This window comes from Suricata suricatta, chromosome 10 (assembly GCF_006229205.1).
Source record: "Suricata suricatta isolate VVHF042 chromosome 10, meerkat_22Aug2017_6uvM2_HiC, whole genome shotgun sequence".
Taxonomy (NCBI): domain Eukaryota; kingdom Metazoa; phylum Chordata; class Mammalia; order Carnivora; family Herpestidae; genus Suricata; species Suricata suricatta.
The window spans coordinates 757,281-770,299 of NC_043709.1; the positions used below are offsets into that span (position 1 = coordinate 757,281).

Sequence of the window (13,019 nt, forward strand, 5' to 3'; positions counted from 1 at the left end):
GCTGAAGACCTCTGCGGACCCGTAAATCCGTGCTCTTAGTGTGGAGACTGGAGGTCTGGGCCCGCGTACAAGACCTCGGGGCCACTGCGTCCACGTCCCTGTCATTCTCTGACAGTGTCCTTGGCCGAGCAAAAGTTTTTAATTTTGATGAAGTTCAACTTATCAGTTTCTTTTAGGGATTCTGCTTTTGATGGCCTTTCTCGCAAGCCCGTGTCCAGAAGACTTCCTCCCATGATTCCCTCTGGAGGTGGTGTCTAGTCACACGCGACTGGCGGTGTGAACTGTGGGTACAGGCTCACCCCTCTTCGTGTGGGTGACCACTGGGCCAGCTCCGTTTGCTCACATAACTGTCCTCCGCGGAGCCGCACTCCCGCGGCTGTCACAGGGTCTGTGGGTCTGTCTCTGTCCCCCTGCTCGAGGTCTGGGAGCGTCGGACAGCAACACGGTGGTTTCCAACAACTTGCTTCTTCTCGTTCAAGTTGTTTTCGTTATGCCGCTTCCACCGCCCTGACATATGAAGTTTAGGATTTGCTTGTCTATGTTTACAAAAAAACCTTGCTGGAATTTTGCCTGGTGACGTGTGAAATCTATAGATAGATCACTCTGAGGGGAATTGACGTCTTTACTATGCTGAGCCTTCAAATTCATGCACATGGTAAGTATTTATTTATATCTTATCTGATTTCTTTCAACAGCATTTTGGAGTCTTCAGTACTCAGAATCTTTACATATTTTGCTAGATTTACACCTAGACATTTTGGGAAGCTTTTATAAATGGTAATAGTCTTAAATTTTAATGTTTTATCTTTTTTTTTTTTTTTTTTGGCAAGAAGAGACAGAGCGGGAGTAGGGGAGGGGCAGAGAGAGACAAAGACAGAGACAGACTCCGAAGCAGGCTCCAGGCTCTCGGCTGTCAGCACAGAGCTGGATGCGGGGCTTGAACTCACAAGATCCAGGCACTTTTTTTTAAGTTGATTTATTTTTGAGAGAGAGAGAGAGAGAGAGAGAGAGCAAGCGAGCACGAGCAAGGGAGGAGCAGAGAAGAAGGGAGACACAGAACCGAGGCAGCCTCCAGGCTCCAAGGTATCAGCAAAGTGCCCGACATAGGGCTCGAACCCACGGTCTGTGAGATCACAACCTGAGCCAAAGTTGGACACCTAACCGACTGAGCCCCCTAGGTGTCCCCACAGCATTTCTAAGTGATGTTAAAGGAGGTCTGGATGACTGGAGAGACGCACTGTGTATGGACTGGAGACCTCAATATTGCTGATGTGGCAATATTCCCCAAACTGATTAATAGGTTGAATGCAATCCCTATCAAAATGAGAGTGTTTTGGGGTTTGGGGAGCAATACTTAGCGGATTCCAATTGAAAAGTTACTACATGGCAGCAGGAATGAAGATGGTATCTTCTGGCATAAGAATCGACATAGGTCAATGGAACAGCGTTGAGAGCCCAGAAATAGACTCATAAATTTACTGTCGGTTGATTTCTGACAAAGGGGCTTTCAAGGAGGAAAAAGATGCTCTTTCCGGCAAACGGCACTGTGCTGATTGGAAACCAATGTAAAAACAGGTGTTCGGACCCCTACCTCACACTGCACAAAAATTAACTCAAAATCAACCATCAACCTGAATGTTAGATCTAAAGCTATAAGAGTTTTGAAAGGAAATGTAATGAAAATCTGTGTGACCTTGAGACAGGCAGCGTTCTCAGGTGCAACGCCAAAAAGCAGGAATCTGGGAAAGATGAATCAAACTTGACCCATAGTACAGATTTTGTGCTTCAGGTGACACTAATAAGATAATGAAAACTGGGATAAAATGTTTGCAGATCATACATAATAAAGGATTTGCCAGGGCGCCTGGGGGCTCAATCGGTTAAGGCTCCGACTTCGGCTCAGGTCAGGATCTCACGGTTTGTGGGTTCGAGCCCCGAGTCGGGCTCTGTGCTGACAGCTCCGAGCCTGGAGCTGCTTCAGATTCGGTCTCCCTCTCTCTCTGCCCCTCCCCCATTCGTGCTCTGTTTTTGTCTCAAAAACAAAGAAACATTTAAAAAAAACATTTTAATAAGGGATTTGTATTTAGAATACTTGCAACTCAAATATAAGACAAATATATACTTAAAATTATCGTGTGTATTTTACAACAATGCAAAAGAAACATAAAATTTAAAATAGCAATAATGAGACAACTGACCAAGTAAAAAAATAGGCCAAAAAAAAAAGTTAGATGTTTCACTAAGCAAGGAGGAGGAAAGCCGGGTATCTCCTTTGCTGAAATGTCTAATCCAATTTGAAAAGCTGTTCGGCATCATTAGTTATTAGGAAAACCCAAATCGAAAGCAAATGCACCAGCGCCTGGCACGCCCCGGAGAGCCCGACGCAGGTGCTGGCGAGGCGCTGGGGACCCGAGGCCTCGGACGGCGCTGGTAGGGGAGTAAAACGTGCAGCCAATTTCTTCAAAAGTTAACATAAATTGGCCACCCGACCCAGGCATTCCACTCCGAGGCGTTTGCCGGGAGAAACAGCGGCACGTGTGCGCACACGGGAACTCGTCCGTGAGCTCCACAGCGGCCGTGTTCACAATCGTCAGAACGCGGACGCAGGCCGGACGCCCGTCAGCCGGTGACCCGCACCGTTGTCGGGACCAGCGCTGGTGACCTTGGGAACGCTCGTGCTCGGGGACAGTGGCCACGTGGCACAATTCCGTGCATGAGGAGCATTTGCAAGAGGCCAGTCTGCGAGGACAGGAAGGGGGTGCGCTGTTGCTGGGGCTGGGCTGGGAGGGGGTGACCGCGGACGGTCCGGGGGACCTTGGAGGCGATGGCGAAGTTCTAAAGTTGGGACTCTGGTGATGGTTGCACAACTGGGTAAATTTACTAAACTCCTTGAATTGTGGGTGGATCATTGAAACTGTTGAAAGTGGGTGGATTTTATGGTATGTAAATTACACCTCAATAAAGCTGTTTTAAAAATACTTCTCAGGGTTTTTTTTTTAGATTTCCATTTAATTCTCTGCGCAATGTTTAAGGTGGTTCAGAGCACTGGTTTAAGAAGTTTGTTTTTCATTAAAAGTTTAGCTGAAAGCCAGAGCCTGCCCTGGACCCTGCCCCGGGGCTGTGCCCTGGGGGAGGACTGTGCCGTGACCGTCCCTCCCCCTTCCCCCCACCCCTCCGCAGGGCAGCCGCCCCAGTGCCCTGTCCACCCCCGGGGCCACCGCGGGGCCACTAAGCACCGAGCGCCCCCCACCCGCTTCCGGACCACCTCCTCAGAGAGGCCCTCCAGGATCACAGCTCCAACACAACCTCTTCCCACTCCCTGCCCTACCACACACCCCACAAAACACACACACACACACACCACAAAACATGCCACGCATACCACATACCACAAACACCACACGCTGCACACACATGCACATACCACACACACACTGCACACACACCACACACATCACAATACTCACCACACACACATGCACACGCCTCAGTGTGTCTCCCCTCTTGTGCGCTGGAGAGAGGCCCTTCTGAGTGAGACCCCATCTGCAGGGACCTCACAGGCCTTGGCCAGTTTGGAGGCCACAGTGGGACAGTGGGGAGGGGGCGGAGGAGGGGGCTGGGGCCTGGCCCGGAGCGCGGGAGGGGCTCGCCTGCAGATGCCGGAGCCCTGGACCGTTGCTCCCTCCTGCCTCCCCGTGTGGGATGGGGGGGGGTGCGGAGGGCACAGGGAGTGGTCTGGAGGAGGTTGGGGCCCCTTGGTGGTGGCTGGTGGGCAGGGCCCGTGTGTTGTCACCGGGTCTCAGATGGCAGAGGAGGTCAGGGGTGTGTGACCAGGCACGGGCACCTGGATGGGCACAGCCAAGTGGCAGACGTGAGGGGAGCAGAAAGCGGGGGCCCACGGGGAGTAGGGAGCAGGCCCCAGGGGTTGTGACCCCAGGGAGGCGCCAGGCACGTCATCCATGGTGGGGCTCCGTGGGCAGCACAGGCAGAGGCGGACGTGGCCACGAGGACTTCGCCACAAGTGTCCCCAGCCAGTCCGCCTCTGCCCTCCCAGGACCCCTGCCTCCAGGCTGGGGCTCCTCCAGTTGGGGCCGCAGCAGTGGGCAGGGGAGAGAGGCAAGAGCCACTCTGGCCCCCGTGGCCATGCGAACCTACTGTGTGCCAGCCCCTAGCTCGGCCCCTGCCCTCCCGAGAGCTGGCAGGCCCCCTGGCCCTGGGTATCCCCCATCTCCAGCTTCTTTCTGCCCAGCCGGGGGTCAGGCGGGGGGCCCAGCCCACCCAGAACCAGGTTTTCCGTGGGTTGCTGGGCCAGGGAGACCCTCGCGGGATCCGTGATCCTAGAGACAGTGTGCCAGCTGGCCCTCCTCTGTGGCCTGGCCTGCTTCCCCCCACCCCCACCCCCAGGGCCGTGGTCGGACCCCACTTTCCCTGGGTTGCTGGTTCCAGTGTCCCGGCCGCCTCACAGTGCCCACAGCTAATCTGCCCATCAGCTCCCGAGGGCTGCGGGCGGCGGCCAGGCATGGGGTCAGGTGCTGGGCGGGGTAGCCGGGCCCTGGTGGCCATGTGAGGTGAGAACAGGGACAGAATGTCCCAGAGACTGGGCCAATATCGGGGTGGGGAGGTCAGTGGAGCATAGCTCCGCGTCCCCGGCTGCCCCCAGGCCCGGAGTCCCTGCTCACCACGGGCAGGGGGCCGTCTCGGGCCAGGTCTGCTCTCCTGCACTGACCTGAGCCCTGGCAGACCTTTGGGGGCTGGCAGGGGCTGCCTGTGGGTGTGGACGGGGTCCTCTTGGGCTTTTGTCCCCCCTTGTGTGCCCTGACCTTGTATCTCCCAAAGCACCTGAACCCCCCCATCTTGGTCTCAGAGGACTCCCTGCCTGGATGCTGAAGACCGCCCCCCCACACCCGGAGCCCAGGTTGCCGTGTCTGGACTCTCTGAATCACTCACTCACTTCTCCTCTCCCCTCCCCTGTGCTCTCGGCTGGTGGCCCATTTGCCCCACCCCAAAATCTGCTCTCCCCAAACTCTGCAGGTCCCCTTGGCCCCTAGACCCCACCTCCTCCTCAGATCTCAGCCTCTGGGACACACTGCCTTGATTCCTAGGACCTGGATGCTCTCGGGCAGCTCCCTGACCATGGCCTCTGCCAGGCCCAGGGTGCAGTGGAGCCCAGGGACGTTCTTGGACCCAGTCTGGGGCTTCAGGCAGTTCAGCCTGGTTCACAGGTGACAGCACTGCTACGCAGCGCTGGGGGGGAGGGACGCAGCCCAGTGCACACGCCCCTTCCTCTGTCTCCCCCTCCCCTACGTGCGGCCATGCCTGAGGGGTGTGCAGTCCCCCAGGGAGTCGAGGAGGCTCCCAGCTTTGGCAGCAGGCTCTGCCCGGTGCACACACATGCGTGTACGCATGTACACAAACCCGTGCTGCATCACCCATTCATGTACACATGTGCACAGACACCCAGGAGTCCCCTCTCCACACCTGCGCACACTTGGAGCGTGCACACACACACTGACACACACACACACCCACAGGCGCACTCAGTGCACCCGGTATGCACGCCACACACACCCTCATGGGCGCACACGTACCGTGTCTGTGGCCTGATGGGCACTCCTGGCCCTTTCTAGAGGGGAAACTGCGGTGGCTGTCTCGAACAGGACTCGGGGACGCCACAGCAGCCCCTGACCTGCCTCAGAGGTAGCCCAGGTCCCTGGGCCAGCCGAGCGGCCTCCTCTGGCCCCGGGTGTGGGATGCCCTCTCTACGGCTCTTGGCCCTGGCACCAGGGTCCTCAACACCCCACGTGTGGGACTGCCAATCCTGCTCTGTCCCAATGCCCGCCTCTCCGCGGGAGGAGGGAGGCTGGGCACGGCTCCGGCAGGAAGGCCGGCCGGCCTCGGCCTCTGGTCCAGAGCCGACCTGGATGTAGTAGGTGGCCAGGGGGGCTGCAGGCTGAGGGGCAGACCTGCGGAAGAGCCCTGAGCTGTGCGCGCCCTGAGGAAACCCTGCAGCCGGTCCCGCGTCTACACCAGGGGCCGGGCTCCTCTCTCTGCCTTTGGGCTTTTGCACCTGCTGTTTCCACTCCCGGCGCTCCTCTCCCTGATCTCTGCAGAAAACCTGATGGTGACCCCTGAGAAACTCACTGCCCTGTGGTCACACCCTAAAACTAGCATGCCCACTTGTCTGGGTCACTGCCCCACTGGCAGAGGTGAGCCCCCAGGAATCTGGAATGCCTGGTTCTCTCTGGAGTGAAAAGGTCCCTTTGAGCTCACGTGGGAGAGCCCTGCTGGGCTGGCACCAGAGGATGGGGGGGGTCCCTGGAGTGGGCCGCCGCGGGAGCGCACCATGGGGTCCCTAGGACGGAGGCGTCTGCGGGGCGGCCGTGCCGCGGCCTCAGTCCTGATGCAGGCCTCCCCGGGCTCCTGGCCCCGGCCCCCGCCCCCCCCCCCCCCCCCCCCCCCCCCCCCCCCGGCGGCAGAGCAGGATGCATCACACCACCTGGGGCAGCACCCGGGGGCCCGGGCTCCCTGACTTCTGGCTGGCTTGGCCCAGTAGATGGAGCCTCCCAGCCCTTCCTGGACTCTGGGTCCCAGGACCAAGGGCATCTGTGACCCAGGGAGACCCTGCCACCTGCCAGAAACAGCACCTTCTCCTCCTCAGGGTCCAGCCCTGGGCCCGCAGCCGGGTCCTGGCAGAGGCCACAGGGCCACGGGAACAGGAGAGAGAGGCCACCGGGCCGGGCCTGGCGGCGGGCGCCCCCACCTCTGCTCTCCATCCCTCGCTCCCTGCCGCGGCGGCCAGTGGGTGGGGGTCACTGAGCACAGCTCAGGGCAGCAGGGGCGGGGCAGGGAAGCCTGAAGGTGCCCCCCACCCGGTGGCCGGGACCCATGGCCCTGGGGTGGCCTGAGCCTCAGATCAGGGCAGGTGGCCTCCCAGGAAGCCAGATCACAGGGCACCCGCTTCCTCGAGTCCTGTGCTGGGAAGACGAGGCGCCGCCCCAGGGTGAGATGGGCGCAAGTGGCTGCTTATGACCTTTGGTGGGTCCGTGACCCCCAAGCCCCAGTCTGCTCCACCTGGCCCATTGGGTGTCGGGTGCGGGTGACCCGCCCCTAAAGGAGGCCCTTCTCCGTGGACCCAGACGACTTCACATCCCTCCCCACCCCATCCTGGCCAATATCTGCAGCCTGGCGTCCGGGGAAGAGCTTTCCTGCAGGGACCAGGCCAGGAGGAGGGCAGTGACCGCGCTGGAGGGGCAGGCCCTGCCCCCACCCTGCCCGGCAGGCCTGACTGCCAGGAACTCCAGGGGTCAGTTGTGTAATCGACGCTCGGGGTCTTGCCAAGCTTGCCTGGAAAGCCGACTGGCCTGGAAGTCATGTGCCGGAGGCGAAGGCAGGGCCCCCTCCCCCCAATCAGAGGCCCCTGGACGGGGGAGGGGCCCATTGAGAAATCCCAGGGCTAACAATTCCCCGTGGATCCTGCACCGTCTCACCCACGGCCAGGGCTCACAAGACGAATGGGGGCCCGTCCCTCAGCTCCGGGGACAGGTGCCAGGCCTGGCCGACACCATCCCGTTGCTTGCCCAGGACCTCAGGCCTGTCCATGCTCAGCACTGCAGAGGCCTCTCCAGAGGGGCCAGGGCGCCTGCAGCGGGGTGGCGGCCCTGCCCCTGCCCTCCGGGGCCCCGTGTGGGGCGGGTGTCCCCTGACCTGGGTGTCCTTTCGCCACTGGGCCCCACCGCCGGCCTCGGGAGCTGCTCTGACAGCCCCTCGCATTTCCTCCTGACACGCTTTCATCAGCATGGGGCCCCCACGTTAGCATGCCAGCTGGGGTCTGCGTGCCCGGAAGGGGCAGACAGGGCTCCGGGGCTCCTGCCAGGGGTCACTTCCCTCTTCTGTGAAGGTTGGCACCAAAGCCGTGCCAAGGTTTCGCTTTGGGGGCTGAACCAGAGAAAAGAAACTTAACGAGGCTCTGACCGGCTCTGTGTCCCGGCCTCTCTCGTCCCAGGAGCTGGGCCGGTCTCGGGCCTGGCCGTGAGCCACCAACCACAGCCACCTGCAGACAGGGCCCAAGGGCGCTCCGAAGGGAGGGGCCGGGGGGCCACGACAGAACGGGTGGGCGGCTGCTCGGGGTTTCGGTTCCTTCCACGAGGACCTCTGGGTTCCACGCAACCCCAAGCAGAGTCCCTGAAGGCAGCAGCCCCGCCTCCACCCAGTGGCTCTGAAGGAGCCCCCCTGTGAAATGGGCCCGAGACCTTAGAGAGGAGCGAGCTGGGCACCAGCCCGGGAGAGGACAGTCGAGCCACCGGGCAGGGGGGCTGGCAGCGTTCCAGGGCCACGCCTCGGATCGGCCTCGGGGGTGGAGGTCCTGTCCACACCAACAGACCCATCCTGGCCCCCAGGGGACACCCCTCCCCTGGCCCCTCAGGCAGCCCTGGTCTGATGAGAAGAAACCCCCCTCAGCTGAGGACCCGGTGGACGCCGGGGACTCACGGAGTTCTGTACGAGAGGCACAGACTCTTAGCACTGGCTCAGCTCAGGGTTGAGGGGCCCCCTGGCCCCTAGGCGTGGGACAGCGGCCAGTCTCACAGGCGCCAGGTCCGAATGAGCAGCGTGGTCTGGTGCCTGCACCTGCTCCCCTGACCCTGGGCACCCCTAATCAGATCCCACGCAGGAGCCGGGACAAGACCCTGCGCATCCCGCCAGGCAGAGAGGGCCCAGAAGTGCAGGGGCTGGGGTGGGGCGGGGGAGGGGCAGGCCAGCCCCTCAGGTCCCGACAGAGCTCAGACTCCTGTCTAGGAGGAGGGAGGAGGGGGAGGGGCCCACACAGGGGGTCGGTGGCAGCTGCATCTCTGAAATTCAGCCTGTGCCTCAGACCTAGAGCCCTGCCCAGGGCAGACTCTGAAATCTTGGTACAGGGACCAGGAAGGCTCCTTCAGTGCTGCGCTCCCCTTTCCAGCGGCCTGCGCCCCTGCACCCACAGCCGGGGTCCTGGATGCAGCCGGGCATACTGTCCCCCAGGCTCCGTGGGCCCCGGCCTCCAGCGTGGCTCTCGGTGACTACTCCGTGCAGGGATGCGGCAGCGCAGGGATGCGGCAGCGGGGCCAGCGCTCTGCTCCACACCTACACAAGGCCCCTGCCACTCTGGCTTGTTTCCCCGAGCACATCCTGGCTCACTGCTGGAGCTGGGGGGCGGGGACACAGCATCTAGGCCTGGGCTGGGAGACAGAGGGGTGCAGGGCTAGGCCAAGGAAGTGAGGGTGGCCCCTACATGGCAGTAGGCATCAGCACCCCCACCTCCTGCCCGAACATGGGCCCCAGCCCAAGGCCACCTGCCCCACCGGCCTTGACAAACACAGGCCTGGGCCTCCCCCAGCAGCACCCTCTCCCTGCCTACTGTCCCTTCTGTCACAGCTGGGGCCTCCCCTCCTCATGCTAGAGGTGGCATTACGTGTGCACGCCTTGAATCCATCAGTGGCCCCGTTCTGGACCTGCCTGGCCCACCTTCAGAGGCATCGTGGCACATGGGCCCCAGGGCTGAGCAGCCTCAGGGGAGACAGGCAGAGCCTGGGCCCAGCAGGGCTCCCAAGGAGGGCAGTGTTCCCCAGACTCAGCACAGCACTGTCCTCTCCGTCCCAGGAGCGAACTCAGGGACACCCTGTTCTCCAGACCCCTCCTAGAGACTGGGGCACTCCGGCCTCATTGGCAAGTGGGCGGTGGCCTGGGGCTAGCAGGACTGCACGGAGGATGGCGTGACCCCCCCCCCTCCCCGGGTCGGGCCTGGCCTGCAGGGGCCTCAGCGCTCACTGAGAAGGGCAAGCCTCCCCAGTTGCCCCCCCGACTCTGCACACACATGTGCCTCTGACCCTGTGTGCCCCAGAGCATCCCCACGAGGCGCCTCCCGGGTGCTGGCTGCCCTCTGTGCTGGCGACCAGCCTTCCCCACAGGCCACAAGCACTCAGCACCTCAGTATGAGCACCTTGGCACTCAAGGGCTCGGCTCGGGGTCCCCCACAGAGACGAGCTCAGTGACTGGTCACTGGAGGCTTGGGTGGGCGGCTGGAGGCCAGCTGAGGATGGGTGGGTGAGGGGCGAGGGGGCGGTGCCAAGACCAGCCCAGCAGCCTCAGGTAGCAAGTGGGGGGCTAGAATCACAGGGTCTCCGGAGTAGGATGTCACACGGAAGCCCACATGCTGCAGGACGCTGTCCTCAACTCAGCGTCCCCCGACGAGCCCCCATGGCCACGGCTGCTGCCCGAAGGTCCTTGTCCTCGCAGAGGCCAGGGGAGCAGGGAGAGCCCCAGCGAGTCAGGGGGGTGCCATGCACCTCCACTGCCTCATGTGTCTGCTCAGGGGTCCCTGGGGACCCCTGGGCCTTAATGATTCCTCAGGAAAGGCTGGCCAGGCCCTACACAGGCCCCAAACATCCACTGACTCCCTGCAGGACCCGGACCCAGCCGGGAGCCCCCGCCACAGCCCCCTGCTTTGTCTCTAGCTTCACTTTCTAACGCCCTGGCCTGTGGTCTCAGGATGTTCCTCCTACCCCACCCTGTGCTCCCGGGGTCCACTGGCAGGCACACAAAGATGTGCGGCTAGCACCTGGGCTGTGGGATGCAGGGACAAGCCTCTGGGCTGTGTGTGGGGTCCTGGGGCAAAAGACGGCCACTTCCCAGGTCCAGCAGGTGCCTGCTGGCCTATCATCAGGAGATGCTGAGCAGACGGCCCCACAGAGAGCCGGGACACGACCAGGCCTGCTACTCGGCCTGCCCTACGTGCTGTTGACAGGCTGTTTCCACATCTGGATCGGGCCATGGTTTCTGCCTGCACCGCCTCACTGTTCAACCATCAGGCCACAGCCCAGCCAGCCAGCACTTGCCCCCGCGCAGGCCTCCACCCACCCCTGCTCTGCTTGGAACGTCTTCCCAGCTCCTCCACCGGGAAACTTCTACTCAGGCCTCAGAGCCCCTTCCTGCCATGTGGAGCGGCACGCACGCCTCTCCCGCGGGCTTCTGCCCAAGCGGCCTGAGCAAGGGCCATCTCCTCCTCGCACCTCCTCGCACCTCCAAGCATCCCTGGGAACAGAACCTGGAGATCCCCTTGGGGCCACCCCCAGGCCCCAGTGCCCTGTCTCCTCCCAGAGGCCCCCAAGAGCACAGCCTACTCTGGGGAGTGGGGGGCAAGAACAGGGTGGCAAGGAGGCTGAGGAAAGAGTCTAGGCCCCGCCGTGCTGCTGTCTCTCCACAGGAAATGAGGGGGCTGCCCCGGGACCCCAGACCCCGTCCCCCAAACCTCACCCACAGCCTCCCTGCTTCATAAACACAAAATAACTTATATACAAAACAATTTAATTGAAACACCTGTATAAAAAATATGATCTCCAGACATCTCACTTTTGAACTGCAAGAGCCCCCAGCCGCGGCGCCTACCGGCGCCTGGGCCACAGAGACGCAGCTGCTACAGTAAATTAAAGGCTTGAGACTCTGCCCCCCCCCAGCCTCCAGAGCCAACAAGCAGACTGTACAAGGTCAATAATTTAAACCCCACCCCACCCCCCACGCCCGAGGCACAGAGCCACGAGGTGGTGGAGTCGCCCTCTCCCCTTAAATTAGCCACTGTACAAGTCCATCTCCCAACGGACACAGGTAGGATCGGGACCGGGGTCCACACACACAGCCACCGGCCCGACCCCAGGGCCTGAAGAAGGCAGAGGGGCCGGGAGGAGGAAACGTCTGCAAATAAATTAAATAAATAGCCCTCCTCGGGGTCAGACCATAAATAGACGTGTGCGCACACGCACAGGCAGCGGAGGCCCCAGCGTTGCATTGCTAGTGCACTGACGTGCCCAGACGAACACCGACGAACAGGTGGGCGCGGGAAGTGGGGGCACCAGAGGCCCCGTGCCCCTCCATGAGTTGAGGCCACAGGACATGCTCCTGGTCCAACACAGTCCAAAAGGCCTGCCTCCTGGAGCAGCACAGGAGAGGGACGGTCTCGGGCCGCACCTGCCCAGGCCAGGCCAGAGCGGACCCCCCCTGGACCAGAGCGTCTTTGGACAGAGAGCTTGAGAAGCCCAAGTCCCGCGAGAGCAGCGTTCGGAAAGGCACTCAAAGCGAAGGAAATAACCCAGTGCCAAAGGCAAAGGTCACCAGAAGTCAGAGGTCACTGCCCGCTCAGACGCAGGCAGCCCGGGCGGGTGGGCCCCTCCGGCTCCACAAGCCAGGCCCGGGCCCCTCCTCACAAACTCTCGCTGCTGGAGGTGGTGCTGGCTCCGTCGTCCGCGTCCAGCGAGCGCAGCCGCAGGTCCCAGTTCTCCGCGGGGCCCCCCTCCGCCCCCAGCATCCAGGGGTGTGCGGAGATCTGGTCCAGTGATGGCCGCTCCGAGGGCCGCAGGGCTAGGCACCACTGAATGAGCTGCTGGCACTCTGCGGGGAACAAGGAACGGGTCAGGAAGGGGCCGGCTCCTCCGGCTCGGTGCTCCCGCGCTCCCGGCATCTGGCACGCACCTGGGGAGACCCTCCTCCGGAAGCAGAGGCGGCCGCGCAGGATCTCTTCGTCCTGCTCGAAGGGAATGTCCCCACACACCATGTCGTAGAGCAGCACGCCCAGGGACCACACCGTGGCCGAGCGCCCGTGGTAGCGGTGGTAGCGGATCCACTCCGGGGGGCTGTACACCCGGGTGCCTGGGGGGCGCACGCGGGTTAGGACGCCCACCCGGGTTGGGGGGGGGGAGCCGGCGCCCCACCAACCGAGCGCCAAGACCCGGAGCTCTGCCGTCACCCACGAGGCCTCGAAACCCTGCCCGTCATCACCCTGGAAAAACCCGGCCGGCGAGGCCTCCCCAGCTGGCCCGGGGGAGGGGCGGGTCACATGAGCGACGGCTCGGGTTTCACAACAAACAGATGCGAGCCGCGGAGCGGGGAGCGGGAGGCGGGAGGGGCGGGCGCCCCGGCTTCCCCGCGCTCCGCAATGCGGGGATTTCTGCGGCGCCGCCCCCGCGCAGGGGGAGGCCCGGGCACTCCCGGCTCGC

The 13,019-nt window shown here is 62.2% G+C and overlaps 1 protein-coding gene across 1 annotated transcript in view; it reads right to left on the reverse strand.

Annotated features, from left to right (window-relative positions):
• Positions 1–11,320: 11,320 nt before the first annotated feature.
• The window catches only part of PIM3 (Pim-3 proto-oncogene, serine/threonine kinase), a 6,601-nt gene continuing 4,902 nt past the window's right edge, over positions 11,321–13,019 (reverse strand). Inside the window, exons 4-5 of the mRNA XM_029953927.1 lie at positions 12,496–13,014; positions 11,321–12,414 (exon numbers count right to left, since the gene is read on the reverse strand). Of these exons, the coding sequence (XP_029809787.1) occupies positions 12,227–12,414; positions 12,496–13,014 (707 nt within the window). The 3' untranslated portion in view covers positions 11,321–12,226. The remainder of the gene's footprint in view (positions 12,415–12,495; positions 13,015–13,019) is intronic.